This window comes from Lathamus discolor, chromosome 6, assembly GCF_037157495.1.
Source record: "Lathamus discolor isolate bLatDis1 chromosome 6, bLatDis1.hap1, whole genome shotgun sequence".
Taxonomy (NCBI): domain Eukaryota; kingdom Metazoa; phylum Chordata; class Aves; order Psittaciformes; family Psittacidae; genus Lathamus; species Lathamus discolor.
The window spans coordinates 31,084,374-31,103,228 of record NC_088889.1 but is presented as its reverse complement, the minus strand read 5'-3'; the positions used below and the strand labels follow the sequence as shown (position 1 = coordinate 31,103,228).

Below are 18,855 nucleotides of genomic sequence, written 5' to 3'. Positions count from 1 at the left end.
CAGGGATTGTAAGAATGATGACCCTAGGCCCACTGTAGGAGAGGATCTGGTTCGAGACCATCTTAAAAACCTGAACGCACCAAAGTCCATGGGACCTGATGAAAGCCAGGGTTTTTTTGTTGATGGTGGTTTTTTTTGTTGGGGTTTTTTTAAGATAAATGAAATGCAAGACGACAACAACAACAACAAAAACAAAAGATAGCAACACAAAAGTGATTGCACTTATGCAATGAACAAGACTCTTGTATAAGTTTCAACATGAAGTCTGTCAGTCCTATCAATTACCCATGCCCAGATACTAATTTATATTAATGTCATGTGCAAATATATTCCACATCCCTGCTAGAAACCCAACTGATTGGATGAAAGCATAAGGCTAGAAAGTGTCTTCTTCTTTTACCCTGATTTTCTTCGAGATTCAGTTGAGAGTTAAAAATCAGAAAGACTAGCCTTAAATTCATCATGGTGGCTAAGAATAACATGCCATAAAACTTAATACTAAAAATGGTACTATACATCTCAAAGTTTTAATCTATCCTATTCTATGGTTAAACTAGCCAAACTGTAGCTCTTCATGAGCTTCAAATAAATATTTGAACACCAGAAGTCATTTCATATCTAAATACTTTGTGATATCTACCTATCTTATGTGAAAACTCATTTTTCTTCAACTAATTTTTTATTAGGTTATTTTCTCTTTTTGCATGTAAATACAAGCATATGGATTACATTTTAAAGATAAACCAAAGGCAAAACCAGACTGCCATTTCACTTGCACAAAACAAACGTCAGTTCTTAGTGAAACAGTAATAGAAAGCACTTCAGAGCTCTTAAAACCTCACTGCTTTGGATTTGTAATTCTTCCATGTAATAAGCACTTTCACATAATAACTGTAAAACAAAGAGGACACTTGACAATGCACTCTTCACACTCATGCTTCAGTAGCTGCAAAGCAGAAATCAATAGGTTTCTGTTTTCCTAGAAATCTCATGGATTTGTTTCCTTTCACTCAAATAGTGCTTAGGAAAACCAGCTTCCCACCTTCTTATTGTTGAACAGTCAATCTGCTATAGTTATTATAGTCAAGAAATAGTATACTTTTATTATAAAAGAACTTGTTAGATTCTATACTTGCTCAGGTACCTGGAAATATTTAACAGCCATCAGATAAAAGCAGAAATAATGACAACACTGAACTATGATCTTTCCAAGCAAGTATCCGTAACTACAAAATCAATTGAAATTCATAAATACATGGTAAAGAATTCTAAACACAGTACATGCTTGTAATTGCTGAAAGTTTTTATGCATTCTTAATAACTATATCTCATTTGAGAAAATACAATTCAAAGAGGGGAGTTACTAGAATAAATTGCATTTGCATAAGCATACTTTTAATGGCAAAGTTCTTGCAAGAAGCAGGATAGGGCAGGAAAGAAGTGTGAAGGAAAGAAAGGAAAGCATACTGATCTGATTAAACTGCAAATGCTACACACTTATCTGACCCATGAAGCTGTGTAATTTTATTTAAAAGTGCTACCCAACAAGCATGCAGACAAATATAAAGCTATGCAGTTATACAGGCAATTTTTACCTTCACTACATACACTGGTTCAGAAGCGTAAGTTAAGTATCTTTTGTAATGCAAATTATAAGTGTTCTAGTAGTAGCTGAATTGTCTAAAGAGAATACAATATGGAATATCAAGTTCTGTGTTTAAATGGGTCATTCTAATCATGTCTAGATTTAGTAGCTAAATCACAATAGCATACTTGAAAACTGTAGTCAAGCTCAGACAAATTCTTAGATTTCGAAAGTGAACAATAAATACAATTACTTTTTTCCTCAAAAGAAACATTTGAAATGCTGAGCTTTTTTAACAGGGAAAACAAAATGTGAAGGAGAATATGAGAACAAAAATAAATCTGGGGTATATACTGAAAATTGAATGGATTAGTCAGAGGAACCAACTTTAAATGACCAAGTGGCAAGAATGCTTTACTTAATGTCTGAAGAAAGAGGAATCCAATTCAGAGTATAGGAAAAGCAGAGAGGCATCTCTGATGCTTATCCAAGTCCTTCCCTTTCCTTACACTGTTTATAAATGACATCCCAAAGGTGAGCACAGATAAGGAATACCTATATTTCCTAAAACCATCTGTATTGAGACTTCAAGAAGGTCCTGATTCACTATGACATTCTTACCATAGCGAAGATTGCAGCTTCATTCAACTTCAGCTCAAAGGCTGGAGGACTGCTCCTTTTCTCTCCCATCAGTGCAATAATACCATTCCACACACTTTACTTTTTCTGTTGTGTCCAGCGCAGCTTCTCTCACAACTATAAGAAGGTCCTACTCTTCCTACACACACCTTTTACTATCTATCTTTCCTGCTGAAAACTGCATCTCTTGCTGCTTCCTCCCTTGCACTGGTCTGGCTGCTAATCCCTTGTCATGCCAGTTGAACTTCCTCTTGTTTTCACGCTATAATATAAACGAAATATACTCACATTATCAGTACTATTTCTCTCCCTCAGAAAGTAACATTTTATAGCTCTTAAAATGGTACCTCCCAAATCCTAACCAGACTCCATTTGAAATGCAGATATTCTAGAGGAAACTACCAGTTATCTATTTTTAGAAAATCCTTCTGCTGCTTCTAACAAAGACTTTTAGATCTGCATTCCCAGATTTCAATACCTCTGATACCTAAAGTTAAAGCCAAGAAATAGCCATTTTAACATTTTCTCAGAAGTAAAATCCTGTGCAATTTTGACTCTCAGGAATCTAAAAAGTGTATCTGGAGATAGAACTGTACCTTACAAACAATTAACAACTAACATCAACAGTCAGAGATCACTATGTTAAGTACTACGCACGTATTTAATAAGATACAAGCTTTTATCCTAAAAGCTTGCAATTAGGCCTATTAAAAGTGACACAAGGACATGAGAAAGAGACAAGATAATAATACATTAATTATTACTAGCATAAAGAAGAGTCATAGCATACCATTTGCCTAGTCACTGCAAAGTATTAGCACAATCAAGCATTTTTTAAAAAGCATCTGAAAATGTTAATGTAAGTGGCTTCTCAGACTTATGGGGATCTCTCCTTTTTTCACATAAAGGGCAGCAGGAGGGAGCATGGAGGTATTTCAGGGAAAACTGGAACAGACAAAAATGTTTGACAACATTGGCAAGCCAAAAAGCAATGAGCTGAAAGCTCAAACCCCAGTAAAACAGGCTAGTAGATTTCAATCTATGAAGAATCTAAAGGCAATTTTTTTTTTTCTCCCCTCTCAACTGTGTTTATGATTTCAATGAGACAGAATCTGACTTTGTGATCTTGCTGGATTCTGTCCACGTTTACTGGAGATTCAAACACTCACCTCATCAGTAAGAAACTCCTTACTCAGACCAAAGTCTGTCAGCACCACATGGCCATCAGAATCAAGGAGAATATTCTCAAGTTTTATATCCCGATATATAATTCCCAACTGCAAAGAGAATAAAAGTATTTCCAAATCAATGTAAACACATCAAGGAGACATTTTTGAATGCATTTAAAAAAACCACAATGCTAATGAATTTCCTACTATTAAGGTAATTTGACCCTGAAAGTTGCACCTCAAAAAAGCACAATATTTAAATGCCTTTGAAAAAAATAACTTCAAGCAACTTAAAAATTCTTAGAAATTACACTGTGCACTAATACCTTAAAACTTAAAGGACATACCATACCCTTTGAATCTAAAAGTGACACAAAGCAACTCTACATGCTGCAGACAAAAACATGCAGTCTTAATCTGGCGCACATGAATAAACACTCCATTGGAAGTTTTTCTAATTATACAACTAATGTTCAGTTGCTACATAAAGTTACTTTGAATTTAAAGCAACTTTAAAAAAAAATAGTTCTTCTTACTAACTTTATATAATGCAAAAAGAATACAGTTGTAACCCCACAAAATCAGCCCAAAGTTACTTTACCTTGTGAAGATGTTCAAGTGCCAAAACAATTTCCCCAATGTAGATTTGCACCTCATTTTCTGAGAATCTCTCTCTCTGTGAAAGGTGAGTAAACAATTCTCCTCCATTTATATAGTCTAAAAAGTAGAACAAAGAACCTTTTAATTTCACATCCCGACCACTTAATTTTCTTACTGGAATATTAATACATACTTTGTAAGCTCTTAAAGAACATTTTCTGGGATCAGATGTTTTTATTTCATTGTAATTCAGTAATATTTCACCATGGTGTACAATACTCAATTTTCTTCTTAAGAGGACTAACAGAAGAACATAACCGACGTTTCAACAGGCAGCAAAAACCATAAAATAAACCTCAACTATCCATGAATTAGAAAGATGAATATTTTCTTCAAAATTGGACTTCTAGTCATTCAGGAATATAAAAAAAAAAAAAGAGTACAAATGACAGCTACAAACAGAATACTTTGTACACTCTTACGAAATACTTTAGAGCAACAAGGTGGACTGACGTAAAGGCAATTCAGAAAACAGGTATTAGGTGAAATAATTGGCAATTACAAGTTTCACCCTTTGTAAGGGGAACTTTGATGGCAAAACTTACTGCAGAAGATTATTTCTACATACATTCCCTCATGGAAACCACACTTTGATTCTCTGCAGGCTATGACACAAGGGTTTTGACCACAGTCAAGGTGGTGGTGGTGGTGAAATAAAGTAATTTTTACAACAAAGTTCCACTGCAACACAAATATATTTTAGATGTACAGCTGTTTATGCTAGCAGTGTACATTAAAGCCAATTATTTGCAATCCCAAAGCCCCCATATTGTATTTAGAGTCTACATATACAGAGCAAGGAAGGTGTTCCACATCTGACTTAACATTTGCTTCAGTATGGTTTCTATAGAACTGGTATAATACATAAATCCATGGAAAAGGTCCAATACTGTTATAAGTAAGCAAATACCTGGAAGGAGAAAGCATAAATACATAAATTATAGACATTCTGATCTCTTTTCTCTTTTTAGTTCTCCAAGTCTCCGTTTGGGAAAGGGTATTAGGTGAATAAAAGAATGTGAAGAAGGTAATTCATCTAGATCAGCACGCATTTGAAAAAGAAAATACAAAAAAGTATAAATAACCCATACTTTAAAACTGCTTCCTTCTTAATAAAAAAACCAAAACACACAACTCTGCATTCTAACCATGAAGAAAACATAAATAAATAAATAAATAAAAAGAAATTTTAACAAATATTTCTGATCAGTACTGCTAATTTGGTACAATTCAAGAAACTGAATTTCCAGGCACTGTTCTAATGACTGAGACAGATATGAGCCAAACCTGCCACAGGAGTGGCAGAACAAGCCTAATTCTGTTCAGGTTATAACACTCTACCACAGCCCAATGAAACAATCTGCCTTCAAATTCTTGGTGCTAAATCAAATGCACCACTGACACAAGGGAAAAAAATCCCAAACCCCCTAACTATCAGTTACTTCAGTTATAAACTCCAGCTGACAGGTCAGATTGTTTTATTAATTTTTGTTTAAGTATTAGCAGTTTAACTTCGGACAAGCTTTGTAGAGAACTGGTTGTAGAGAACTGGTACTCACATGGATACAACACTGTTCTTTCAATCATAACAAAGTCAACCTAAAAATGGAATCAATTCCAAACCCTGTATTCTGGGAATTTGGCAGAAATGCAACAGCATGTCTGCACTTGATCCAGACAAAATTCATACAGCTATGGAATCTGACAGAACAAAGAATTGTATTAAATACTGCACTGAGGCTCCAATTCTAAAACCTCTTGACACTAAAATGACATGTTGCTCATACACCAAACTCAGCTACGAAAACAAAGGCAAAGACTGGTTTCCCCAAGAATTCAGAAGCCCCTGAAAGGCTAATTCCAACACTAAATTGAAGAAGTTATTTACAGAGATTTTTATAATGAGATACAATAAACTTGCAACAAACAATTGTGGTTTTTTCCTGTCAGGAAAGGTATGAAGGCCAGGGACAAAGAAAAAGTAGCTTTAGGCCATGTTACGTAGGCGAGATTTTCACTGTTACAAAAAGTGATTAAAAGAAATTTTTAATACAACCCTAATTATTCACATTTTTTGCTAAAAGGAAGGGGATTAAAGAACCTTTCTGGCCTCAACTGATACTCTGAGAATGGGTTCATGCAGAGTTTGTGCGAAAGCAAAAAAAAAAAAACAAACCAAAACACCTCTAATGCTACAACAGCTTTGATTAAACATCACCTTAACATTGTGTCATGGTGGGTGTATAGCCAACCTGCACTATCTGCTATGCAATGCTCTTCAGAACTACTAGGCTTCCTACTCTTTGACTTTTACGAGAATATAATATAACCTTTCAACTTGCCCTTCATGTACCTTGTCACCTAAATTTCTCTATAACTGTGTATATATTTTTAGGTAACTACATCCATCTTGTGTGAGAACTTGTTTGGTTTGGCACTTTTTTTAATATCTTTTAATGGTATCTAAACTGCATTCTAACAAAAAAATATCTGGATTTAAAGAATTGTACTATAATATCTATAACACATGTTCACATTCTGTCTCATTTTGGTTTCTTCTTTTGTTTTTTTTTTTTTTTCCCCAGGATTCTTAACCCTAACTTCAATACAAAAGAAAAAAAAAATCTTTATTATTAAAGGTTAGCAACAAAGCTATCAATGTATTTCTAACTTTTTGTCTTTAGCATTTTCCAGCCAAAGACAATAGCTGACATATTTCTTTAATGTCCTAGTCAGGGGAATTTGTAAGAATCCTTATTGAAAATGAGAGCTGAGAATTGCAAACAAACCTAGTGAATACTCTATTCAAGCTTGAGCTTCTCAGATACCTGTATTACCTCACTGTAGCAAATGAAGCTAAGGTATGTGTATAGAACACGTTCCTAAGAATTGACAGACAGTGGTATAGATTTATGTAACGTTAATAAAATTTTTTTAATTTAATGTCTAAATCAGCCTGCTAATAAAGGTTCAATAAATCAAAGTTACAAGCTAAAAGGAAGTGCAAAACTTGTACTTCAATTAAGGGACCATTTAATTCTTCAAATTTTTCACTCCAAAAATGTATTCTGCATCCAAGCATTAACTTAATTATTCACTTTCCAGTTCCAAATACTGTAAGTAAGCAGCCTTTTCAAATTGCTTGTAATTTTCTTACAAATAAATATTGCATACCAAACACAAAATTTGCTGCTGATCTGAAAGGTAAAAGTATTCCCAATTTTAGAGTAGTACCAAGCCTTATGAACAAGCTGTACTTTCAGCATAGAAATGTGCGATTTTGGATTGCCTCTTAACATTCAAAAATCAAAACATGCAGTATCTCAATACTCAAAGATCAAAAGGTTTCATAAAAGAAAAAAAAAAGAAAAAAAAAGGTTTGGCAGCAAATGCTTCTTGAAGCAGTAAGGTTAAGAGTTGATTTTAATACTCTTAACTCCAGGAGCTGGAAAAATGTTCCTCATTACCAGGAAAAATCCTTCATCTTCCTGAAAAAGATAGGACTCTTCGAAAGCAACGTTAACTGGGGAATAAAGCAAAAGGAATACAACTCTCTAATCTCAGCCTCTTTCCCCAAAACATTACTGTCCTAAAAAAGGATAGTGGTAGGGAATAGCGACACATGCACATATGGAAGTTATATCTTAGTTGAAAACCCTAGCAAAATTCCTGATAAGTCTTCTGCCAGCCTTGAAATGCTACACAAACTGATGTGGTTCTTCACATCAAAATGGAAAGCAAATAGTAAGGATAGAAACAGAATAAAGAATGTTCTAATAAGGCTTGCCATCCAATAGCTCATTATGTAAATGCAGATTTACAAAAGTTACTAGTAGAACTTGCCAAAACGAAGTATCACAATGTATAAAACAAACTGACCCACAATACAAGTATTTTCACCACCATTTTACAGCAGGAAGCCACACTGACAAGCCGTAGATTACAGTGTTGTATGGAATTTGACCAGAAAAAAGCACACTCATCTCTAACTGGCATTGCCCATGTTTGTTCAGAAGAAAAGAACTGCCTCAGACAGTCTTTAAGAATGCAGCATTTCAGTGTTCAAATGGCATACTACTGGTTAGCATAGTGATAAATAGTCCTGTCCTCTCAGACAGATGACAACATTTCAAAAACATTGATCACAGTAAGGACGATATACAACACGGGTTTAGAGTGAAATGTGCAGTATGTTTGAAGGCTTTCTGCTGCTTAAATACTCCTTACTTTTTTCCTACCAGCTAATCCTGGTAACAAAGTCATGTTTGGTCATCCCACCTTACTAATAACCTCTGTGCCACATACACAAAAGCAACATGCAGAAAAAATAAAGTAACTCACTTTAATGCCCGTACTCATACAGATTAAGAACATTTTCATTCACGGTAGCAGTTTGTCTAAAAATCTGTAAACTAAAACTTAGGCGGCATATAATAATGGTTTAGAAAGTACAAATAAAAATTTCTTCTTGTAGTCAAGTTCAAGAAAACACTTTTCTGATTCAAGTACTTATGGTCCTATACATTTTTTTTTTTAATGCATGTAAATCACTGATAATACTTCCACCCACCCTAAGTCAAAGTAGCACACTGAAGTTCAAACAGGAAAACCACAGACACAGACACTGTTGCAGATTAACAGTATTTTACTTCCTATAGTCTCTCATGCAATCTCCAAACACACAGTACTTAAGACCACATGAAAAAAAACCCCACAAAATATTAAGGAGATAAAAGTGCAGGGTTTGTTTGGTTTGTTTTTTTTTGTTGTTGTTGTTTTGGGATTTATTTCAATTAACATAAGACTTAAATCCTGCAAACTACTCACCTAAAATGAGATGAAGCTTTGTATCTGTCTGGAAGGCATAATGTAAAGTGACCAGAAATGGTGATTGCCTAATGTGCTCCAGCACTTGTCGTTCTGTCCTTGTGTGTTCAGTTGTTTTGGCTTTTTGAACTATTGTTGCTTTCTTCAGTACTTTCATCGCATACAGCTTTCCAGCATCATGGCCACTTACTTTCCTTACTAGGAACACTTTTCCATAGGCTTAAAGAAAAAGTAGGGAGAAAGAAACAAAACAAACAAAAACAGTCACCTACTCATATCCACAGGTCTGGTTGATATAATTATTATTTTCAAATACTCACTTTTAAGCATTACTCACAGTACCCATTCAGGCTAAAATCTTTCAGAACACACTTTTTGTTTCAGACTGACATTTTCTGAGCAAAACTTCAACCAAATAAGCTTAGTAACTGAACACAGCAAGAGTATGAAAAAAACAATCAGCGTTTCAGGATTGAAAAAACATCTAAAAAGCTTCCTTTGCAATAACCTAAAACTCCCATACATAGAATTTAAGAAAAGTGTGGAGTTAGAGAGATGCTATGTTTTTTGTCCTCAAAACAGTCTGTTCATATTTGCACAACTTACATTCTTTCATTACTGGCTTTACAGCACTGAAGTTCAAAAAACCCAGAGAAAAGCCAATGTATTTAGAACACAGGAATTTTCTGAGGCTCAGACACTGAACTTAAACGAGCATATCCTGGAGGAGTTATCCCAAAAAGAAAGTTTTCTAAACCCAAGCAGTAAAAAGAATAGTCACCAGAACTACAAGATAGTCTTCCCAGAGTTTTCAATTATTGAATCTATATGTTCAGTTTACATATTGGGCTAAAAATACTCTCCATACTGGAGTACTAAATGACAAACATGGACTGTTTGGTTGGGGTTTCTTTATAAAAAAGGGTTCCTGGGAATTGTACACAAGTAGATTTGGTACCTCAGCTAGGGAAACCTGTACAAACAATAAAGGTTAGAATTAGTAGATACACAAACAGGATACTACATGAAAAAAATGTTACTTTTGCATATAATAACGATTATTTCTATTAATAATCACTCAAAGGAATCAAGAGGAAGGAACAATGATATGGTTGACTTATTTAGATTTCCAAGATACTTAGGTTCCCTTACCAAAGGGTCTTAACCACTAAATAGTCATGGCTGCAAAGAAGAGGGTCTTCTTATGAAGAGCTATATTAGCAGAAAAAAAAAAAAATAAATCCCAAAAGGTTAAAAAAAAAATATCCAGGTTTTTTGGTGAAAGGAGGTCACCACAAGAATGATTCAGTCATATATGAATAGTGAGGAAGCTGATTTTCTTGGTTTAGTTATTCATCCACTGCAACAGAAAACAAAGCTGACTGCTGAAAACTGTACCACAGTATCAAAATATTCAGAAGCTGAAAAATAAAGTGTCAGATAAAATTCCAAATAGGTAAAGGAGTAATCCATATGAAGTATAATAATTAGTTGTGCACAGAGGTATAACTGAGAAAAAATAATAAGAAGAAAACAGAGTTACCAAATAGATAACTACCATATAAATAGACTTTACCCTATGAGAAAACACCAGCGGTAATCCAAAAAAAAAGCAAAGAGAATATTAAAACTTCAGAAAAGTATTGAAGGGGAAAAATGACACAAAACGTACTGACTTCCAAACCTTCAACACAAAACTAGAAATCCCTTATGCTCTGGTATGAAACTTTTGTGTGCTCATTATCTTGAACGACGCACACTTTTTTGGTCTCGTCTCCTCTTTCCCTAGCTCTGCCCCCCCAGTCATAAAAATAGTACAGAAGAACTTTTAAAAAAATACAGACAAAGATAAAAGAATTCTTCTAATTATGAAGAGAACTAAGCACGCTTAAGACTTTTTATTTAGCCTGGAAAATAAAGAGTATTTAAGAATATGCTAAACAGTTAAGAATCAAAAATGGTATGAAGGTAAGTGAAGAACAGTTTTTAAATATTTCTAGAAATAAAATACCTAAACTAAATCACCAGGTATAGAGATTAAGAAATGCCCAAAACACACAAATAAACGGTGGTTAAGCTGTGGAACAACTCTTCCATTATGCTGCCGATGTCAAAAACCTAGATGAGTTCAAAATGATTATACAAATCCTTGAGGGAGAGGAAAGTACACCAAGAATTGCTAAACATAAACGAGAATCTCTGGCTCAGGCAGACCCCAAACTGCAGGCTGCTACAAGTTCACTATGGAAAACACCGTTGTATGCCTCTCCGCATTTTGAAGGGTCTCCTTAAGCCATCATGTGAGACAAAAAACAACCAGCCAAGTGTTTTGTTCCATCCCTATAATTATCTTCACACTACTTTCTCAAACCAATGCTCACTCTTCTCGAAACTGTAAATACACCAGATAAGGTATACTGTCCTGACATGAGACACACAAATTTAGTTGGTCTTTAAAAATGCTGCAGCATACACTGCTTCAAGTAAGAACTGGGTGGAACTCTAGATCCTGTCCATTTTTTTCCAGACAGGTAATAGAGTTATAAATCATCAAATGACACGGACTTTCTTCTTACAACAAAGTTCTGTTTCATTCAATATACAAAAGTGATACTGCTCATATAATAAACAACTCTTTTTAAGAAGTTCTTTACCTGACTCATCACCCCCTAAGGTATCATGCTTGCCTTCTTGACAGAACTCGTTATTCTCAATATGAGCTTGCAAAAAATTTTTCACAACAAACCTCTCCAGAATGGCAAACAGAGTCAGGACAGGTTAGTGTAAACATATCTGTCTATTTTGGCAGGCAAATTGGAGATACCCGGGACAATCTTTTTCAAGATGTTCAGTATTAGATCACATTCCCCAACTTAAATTGTAGTTAGGACATCTGAAGTGTATCTAAGTCAGATTCAGTGCTCACCAGCTGGTCATCAAGAAATGGATAGCCACATAGATGTAAAAAGATTTTTTTACTTAAGTAAAACAGGCATGGGCTATATATATATATCCTGTCACAATGTACAGACACAAGTGATCTGAATCAAGGTTGTACAGACCATAGTATTGTGACCACAGTAATACTGTTATGCACATACACATTTTTAATATTATTCACCTATTTTTTCAATATTGAATGTTAAATTATTTTTAGCATCTGAAAACCAGACCCCTACTACTGAGAGCACTGGTATTAAAAGTACTTTTTACATCTTTTACTTCTCAAAAAAAAAAAATGCACATAATGCTTCTGCGTTCTACAATCATGCAACAAAACCAGCGTGGAGATTGACCTTAGCTTGCATTTCTCAACTGCTTATGGGAGCAGTCCTAGTTTTCGCTAATGTTCAGCTGAACTTCCTTGTGCCTCTCTGAAAAGTTCATTAAAGCACATTAAACAGAAGTTTCCTTGGGTTCCCAGGAAACAATAGTTTTATCAGGAATGTTAGATCCAGAAAATCAGTACCTCACCACCACTACAGCAAAGAACTTCCTTATATCTAACCTAAACTTCCCCTGTTTAATTTTAAACCTGTCCTGGGTTTACCAGGAGCCGTTTTGTTCCTTCTTAGTAACTGGTGCAAGCTCTGTGTTTTGACTTCCAGCCTGGGCTGCTACTTGTTCTACAGCTGCAGTCCATGATGAAGGGTCACTCTTCAGCATTCTTGTAGGTCCCCTGTATCTTTAATCATACTTAATAAAAACATACAATAATGCATATTGAATGGCAAAACACTAGCAGTATATTAACAGAACCTACTAGACCTTTACGTACAGCATAGGAGAAAATTACCTGCAAAGTGTCATAGCTGTAAGGAAAACTTTAGAAACTATACTAGTGTTACCATAAAAGAATTTCCAACATAGAACTTTACCACGGTACAACTTGTTTCTTCAGCTATCTGAAAAGGACTGACAGAATGATGATGATTCTCAGCAGTTTTGATGAGAATAAATCTTAAGTAGCACTATTTTAATCAAATGACTCATGATACATTCAACACCAGGAACGTATCTCCGATAACACCACGAAAAATCTACTTAAAAGACAACACTGCAAAAGCAATTCATTGGAGTGGCATCAAGGAGAAGGTACATAGGCTAACTGCAAGAACACACTTGCCTGATAATCTTATTTGGGAAATTAAGAAAGCTTTCCTGAAGAAGCCACATTTCAATGTTCATTCTCATAATATCTCGTGCACATCTCAAGCACTTCAAAGGCAGAAATATTTAGCCAGCAATATATCCCCCCTAAAGTAACATACATACAGAGCCCCCAAATATGCACCCCCAAAATTAAGAATACTTTAAATGATGAAAGAACTAAAAGTCTATATAGTTTTATGTATTATATATATATAATATGTATTATAAACACACACAAACTAAGTTAGACTGACCTTGCAGTTTATTAGGACAATTAATATAAAATTAAACGTTTGAGAAAAAGAAATTAGTAGTTGCAGCCTGATATAGATATTGGGTCTTAAGATGAATAAGAGATTTCATACCAGCTATTTTTACCAAATTTCCACTTAATTTGCGAAGCAGAAAAACATAATTGTAGGTTAAAATTTTCACTTCTGCCTTTTTCATGAATACACATGGCAGTACACACCATCATAAGTAACAATTCAGCAAGTCATTATAATATTGTAAAGTACACACTTGCTGAAAGACAATGAATTAAAAATAAAAAGTATTATTTGCTGCTTTATTCTTTCTGTATAAATGCAAGTACATTAAGCCACTGCATCATGCCAGTTAATTCTTGCAGAGAAAAAGTCAAGCAATTCTTACTGTTTATTTCACACAGGATGGGTTATGCAGACTTCTAAGTACATTAAAACTTGACATTTGCATACAGACAGTTTAAAAGCAATGTTTTCAAGTGTTACCATAAGCTACATTCCTTTCTTATATTACTTACACTGACAGTAAGAGTCATCATGAGACGACAAAGAAATGTCTCAGATACAAAACATTTAGAGATTTGAATAAATTTCACTGAATTCTAACAATATATATGCCAAATGACCTATTTTCACTTTTTATTGTTAGAGTAGTCTTTAGATTTAATCTTCCAAAAAAATTTAGATGCAGAACTCTCATTGTGCATATATTTGTCCGTAGGAATTGAAATTTGGGATGTGGCAAAGTCAGAAAGGCAGATAGCTCTAGCAGCTAAAAACAAAAAAAGACAAGCAAAAAGCTTAACAAAGATCAAATAATTATTTTTAGAGACTCCCTAATGTTGGCTCACTCTCCTGATCACAGTAACCTCACTTCTTTCTTTTCCTTTTATGATGGAATATTTTCCATTTTCTTTGAGATGCTTTGAAAGAAGTAACCTAATTTCACAGTCTTAATTCAAGGCCAGGTTGGACAGAGCCTTGGGTGACATGGTTTAGTGAGGGGTGTCCCTGCCCATGGCAGGGGGATTGGAACTTCATGATCTCAAGGTCCTTTCCAACCCTAACTATTCTATGATTCTATATAAAAAACAAAAACAAACAAACAAAACAACAACAAAAAAAAAAAAAAAGAGAATACTTTCTGACCTCAGATGGAACTTCATTACACCTTCTTGTATAACAAGATCTTGAGCTGATTACTTAAATCTGACATTCATCCTACCAATTTTCTTCCCTTCTTATGAATTGATGATGATGATGGCTTGACTTCGCGAATGAAGATTTGGGAAGGGCTTTACCCACGCTTACTACAAGCATGATGACCAAGGGCAAGTGGGATATGTAAAACTGCCTAAGCTGCCTTTTTTCCAACCAGTCAGGAAGTGTCCAACCAGGACTGACATCTCCTGGGCAATCACGAGCGACCCATGCCCTGGTCCGCCAACATGCAAGGTTGGTTCTGCAGCTTCCCATGCACCTTGTCACTTGCCTTTCAACCCTCGCTTGTCCATACAGACAAGTGAGGGTAAACCCTTCCAGCCTGCACAGTGGATTTTTTAGGTGAGGGCAGCATGCGCGGAACTGGCCCCACCCTTTACACCTGAGGTTTGATTGCCATGGCCTAGCTAGCTAGGACAGTAACAGCAAAGTCCTCAGGTCATAGGTTTTATAAGAGCATCCTTCTCTTAGATGGAAGACCTTACAAGGCTAGACGAGCTCCATCTGCCCGGGTTTGAAAACAGTTTTCCTTCTCCTGTGAGGAAGGCGTGTCTTCACTAACAAAGATTCAGGAAGGGCTTTGAGCCAGGTAATGACAGTGTTGTTCAGAATGCAGGGGATAATCTCAAGCGACCAACGACGCAAGAGCACAACATCAAGCGTCAAGGTGTGATTCTGACTTAGAGGCGTTCAGTCGTAAGCCCACAGACGGTAGCCTCGCACCAGTTGCTCCTCAGCCAAGAGCACACACCAGGGGTCTGAACCTGTGATTCCTCTCTTACTGAGCAGGATTACTATTGCAACAACACATCATCAGTAGGGTAAAACTAACCTGTCTCACGACGGTCTAAACCCAGCTCACGTTCCCTATTAGTGAGTGAACAATCCAACGCTTGGTGAATTCTGCTTCACAATGATAGAAGAGTCCTTTACATTCTACATATCTTCCACATATACAAAGAATATCCTTCATACATAACTGCTTAATCCCAAAACATCATGTAAAAGATACTGTTCTTGTTTCTAATTATTTTTTATCTTCATGAGTGGACTGGAGTTCAAGCAGTAGACCAGCTTACTAGGGCACATGCTCCAGAACCACTTGTAGCAGCTCTTCTTAAGCACAGTTGAAAGACTGAACAAAAGCAGCATTTATTAAAATCAGACGAAGCAACAGTTGAGTAGAAAAAGAATAATTTATATGCAGAAAAATGCATGACCCAGAATGCACTCTACATTCACAACTTTTATTTTAAAAACACATTTCCAAACAATAAAGCTAATAAGCCAAGTAGGCATGAATAAACCAAAACAGCCACCTTCTCTTGCTCCCTTCATGACTTTGGGAAGCAACTAGATTATTTTGCTGTAAGTATCCTTATTCTACAGAATAGACACTAGTTTTCCATGTCACAGGAAAAAAAAAAAAAAGCTTAAACTAGATTGGAGGGAAACATGGATTCAGTGGACAGGAAATATGAAAATTCCAAATTGGCAGGCTATACAGTAACAGCAGGAGAAAGTGACTTAGATGAAAACAAGAAGAGATTAGAATTTCAGAAAGCATATACTGAGTAGAACATGTGCAAGTCAGAGATGTCAAGTAAGCAATAACTCACTCCAAGAGCAACAAGTACATTATGGATAGCTTTAGTAACAGTAGCATATTGTCATGTATTTTGTTTTACTGACGTAAAGTGTTACTGATTGCTTCAATGAGGAAGTTTATTACATTATTAGCTCTTTATGCAACATAAAAGGATCCAAATCAGATTAAAAGGCTACTAACTTAGATTTTTGCTTCCTTGTCTTTTCCTGTGAGACTCAGGTCAAAAGAGGAATGTGTTCACTATGATATTCAGTTTGGCTGATGAATAAAGTTGCAAAGACATTGTTCGTCATATTTGAAAAATCATGGCAATCACGTGAAGTTCCCGACGACTGGAAAAAGGGAAATATAACCCCCATTTTCAAGAAGGGGAAAATGGAAGACCCAGGGAACTACAGGCCAGTCAGTCTCACATCTGTGCCTGGCAAAATCTTGGAGCACATTCTCCTGGAAGGCATGCTAAGGCACATGAAAAACAACAAGGTGCTTGGTGACAGCCAGTATGGCTTCACTAAGGGGAAATCCTGCCTGACCAATTTGGTGGCCTTCTATGATGGGGCTATGGAACTGATGGACAGGGGTAGAGCAGTTGATGTCATCTACCTGCACTTGTGCAAAGCGTTCGACACTGTCCCAAACGACACCCTTGTCTCCAAATTGGAGAGACATCAATTTGATAGGTGAACCACTCAGTGGATAAAGAACTGGGTGGATGGCCGCACGCAAAGAATTGTGGTCAATGGCTCCACGTCCGGCTGGAGACCAGTAACGGGAGGTGTCCCTGGGGGATCGGTGTTGGGACCAGTCTTGTTCAACATCTTTGTCGGTGACATGGAAGGTGGGATTGAGTGCGCCCTCAGCAAGTTTGCCGATGACACCAAGCTGTTGATATGCTGGAGGGAAGGAATGCCATCCAGAGGGACCTTGACACGCTTGTGAGGTGGGCTGATGCCAACCTTATGAAGTTTAACCATGCCAAGGGCAAGGTCCTACAAGGTCCTAGGGCAAGGTCAGAGCAATCCCAGGAACAGCTACAGGTTGGGCAGAGAAGAGATTCAGAGCAGCCCTGTAGAGAAGGACTTGCAGGCGTTTGTCGAGGAGAAAATGAACATGAGCCAGCAGTGTGCGTTTGCAGCCCAGAAAGCCAACCGGATCCTGGGCTGCATCAAAAGGAGCATGACCAGTAGGTCAAAGGAAGCGATCCTGCCCCTCTGCTCTGCTCTTGTGAGACCTCACCTGGAGTATTGTGTGCAGTTCTGGTGTCCTCAACATAAAAAGGACATGGAACTGTTGGAACAAGTCCAGAGGAGGGCCATGAGGATGATCACGGGGCTGGAGCACTTCTCATACGAAGACAGGCTGAGAAAGTTGGGGCTGTTCAGCCTGGAGAAGAGAAGGCTGCGTGGAGACCTCACAGCAGCCTTCCAGTATCTGAAGGGGGCTTATAAGAATGCTGGGGAGGGACTCTTCGTCAGGGACTGGAGTGACAGGACAAGGGGTAGGTAACGGGTTAAAACTTAAACAGGGGAACTTTAGACTGGATATAAGGAGGAAGTTCTTTACTGTAAGGGTTGTGAGGCACGGGAATGGGTTGCTCAGGGAAGCTGTGAATGCTCCATCCCTGGCAGTGTTCAAGGCCAGGCTGGACAGAGCCTTGGATGACATGGTTTAGTGTGAGGTGTCCCTGCCCATAGCGGGGGGGTTGGAACTAGATGATCTTGAGGTCCTTTCCAACCCTAACTATTCCACGATTCTATGATTCTTTTAACACCAAATATCCTCCTTTCTTATTCTAACCAAATAAAAACTACAAGCGAATTCAGACTCTTACTTATCATGAACACAGGCAAATATCTTCTAAGCCTTTCCCTCATTTTTTGAGAGAGCAAGCCGGAGGACAACTGAAGCGCAGACAAGTAGTTTTGTACAGAGTACTAGTTCTAAATGAGGCCTTACTTTTGTAGAGTATCATTTAAGACAAGCCCACAGTAACGGCTTGTGATTCCAAATATTTATGACTTACTTCATTGTGATTATAGTTATCGTGATTCTTCTCATTCCCTCAAGTAAACATATATTCTGGTACAAAGAACTTAGAAGTCAGAGTTGTCATACTCACTTCTCAACCTCAATTCAAGTATGAGTGCAAGATGTTGCAGGCCTAAACAGGGTCCCACAACTCATGACAACACACTTAAGACCTCATAGTAAAGTTTGCATGCAAACAGGTGGTTAGAGTCTCATGAAGTTTTTGAAAAATAATCTCTCTGCTGTGAAAGCTGTGAGGAAAACAACAAGGTACATTATACAGAAAAAAAACCATAAGAGCCCATAAAATAGCTAAATAATTGAATGTATAGCCCCAGACTTTTCACATGCAGCAGGTACAACACGCAAGTTGTTTTTCTATATTTCAGAGTGAGTGCTTGCACAACAACTCTTGGCATAGGCCAGGTAGTTATAGAACTTCCTAAAAACAAAGTTTTTACAAAGGTGTTTGTACGTTATTAAACTAACAGCATGAAGAGTCAATTTGTACTAGTTCTCTGTGGTTCAGTAACAACAAGAAATGCCTTAACACAGTTATATTCTATTGTGAAATACCATTCTTTCACAAACTTCTTGCAAGAATGAGGGGGGGGTTTACATGCTGATATCCCCAGAATGCTTCTCAAGCTTGGAAATTAAAAGTCCTTAGCAGAAACATCTAGGAAGGCTGCAGAATCG

At 36.7% G+C, this 18,855-nt stretch overlaps 1 protein-coding gene across 3 annotated transcripts in view; it reads right to left on the bottom strand.

Moving 5' to 3' along the window:
* RPS6KA5 (ribosomal protein S6 kinase A5) overlaps window positions 1–18,855 on the bottom strand; it is an 83,190-nt gene that overhangs the window by 49,335 nt on the left and 15,000 nt on the right. For 2 of the 3 annotated variants that reach the window (XM_065685742.1, XM_065685741.1), the window contains exons 4-6: window positions 8,881–9,099; window positions 3,995–4,110; window positions 3,394–3,501 (exon numbers count right to left, since the gene is read on the bottom strand). In XM_065685742.1, the coding sequence (XP_065541814.1) occupies window positions 3,394–3,501; window positions 3,995–4,110; window positions 8,881–9,099 (443 nt within the window). Of the gene's footprint in view, window positions 1–3,393; window positions 3,502–3,994; window positions 4,111–8,880; window positions 9,100–18,855 lie in introns of those variants that run through there. The other variant, XM_065685743.1, reaches the window with a different exon arrangement.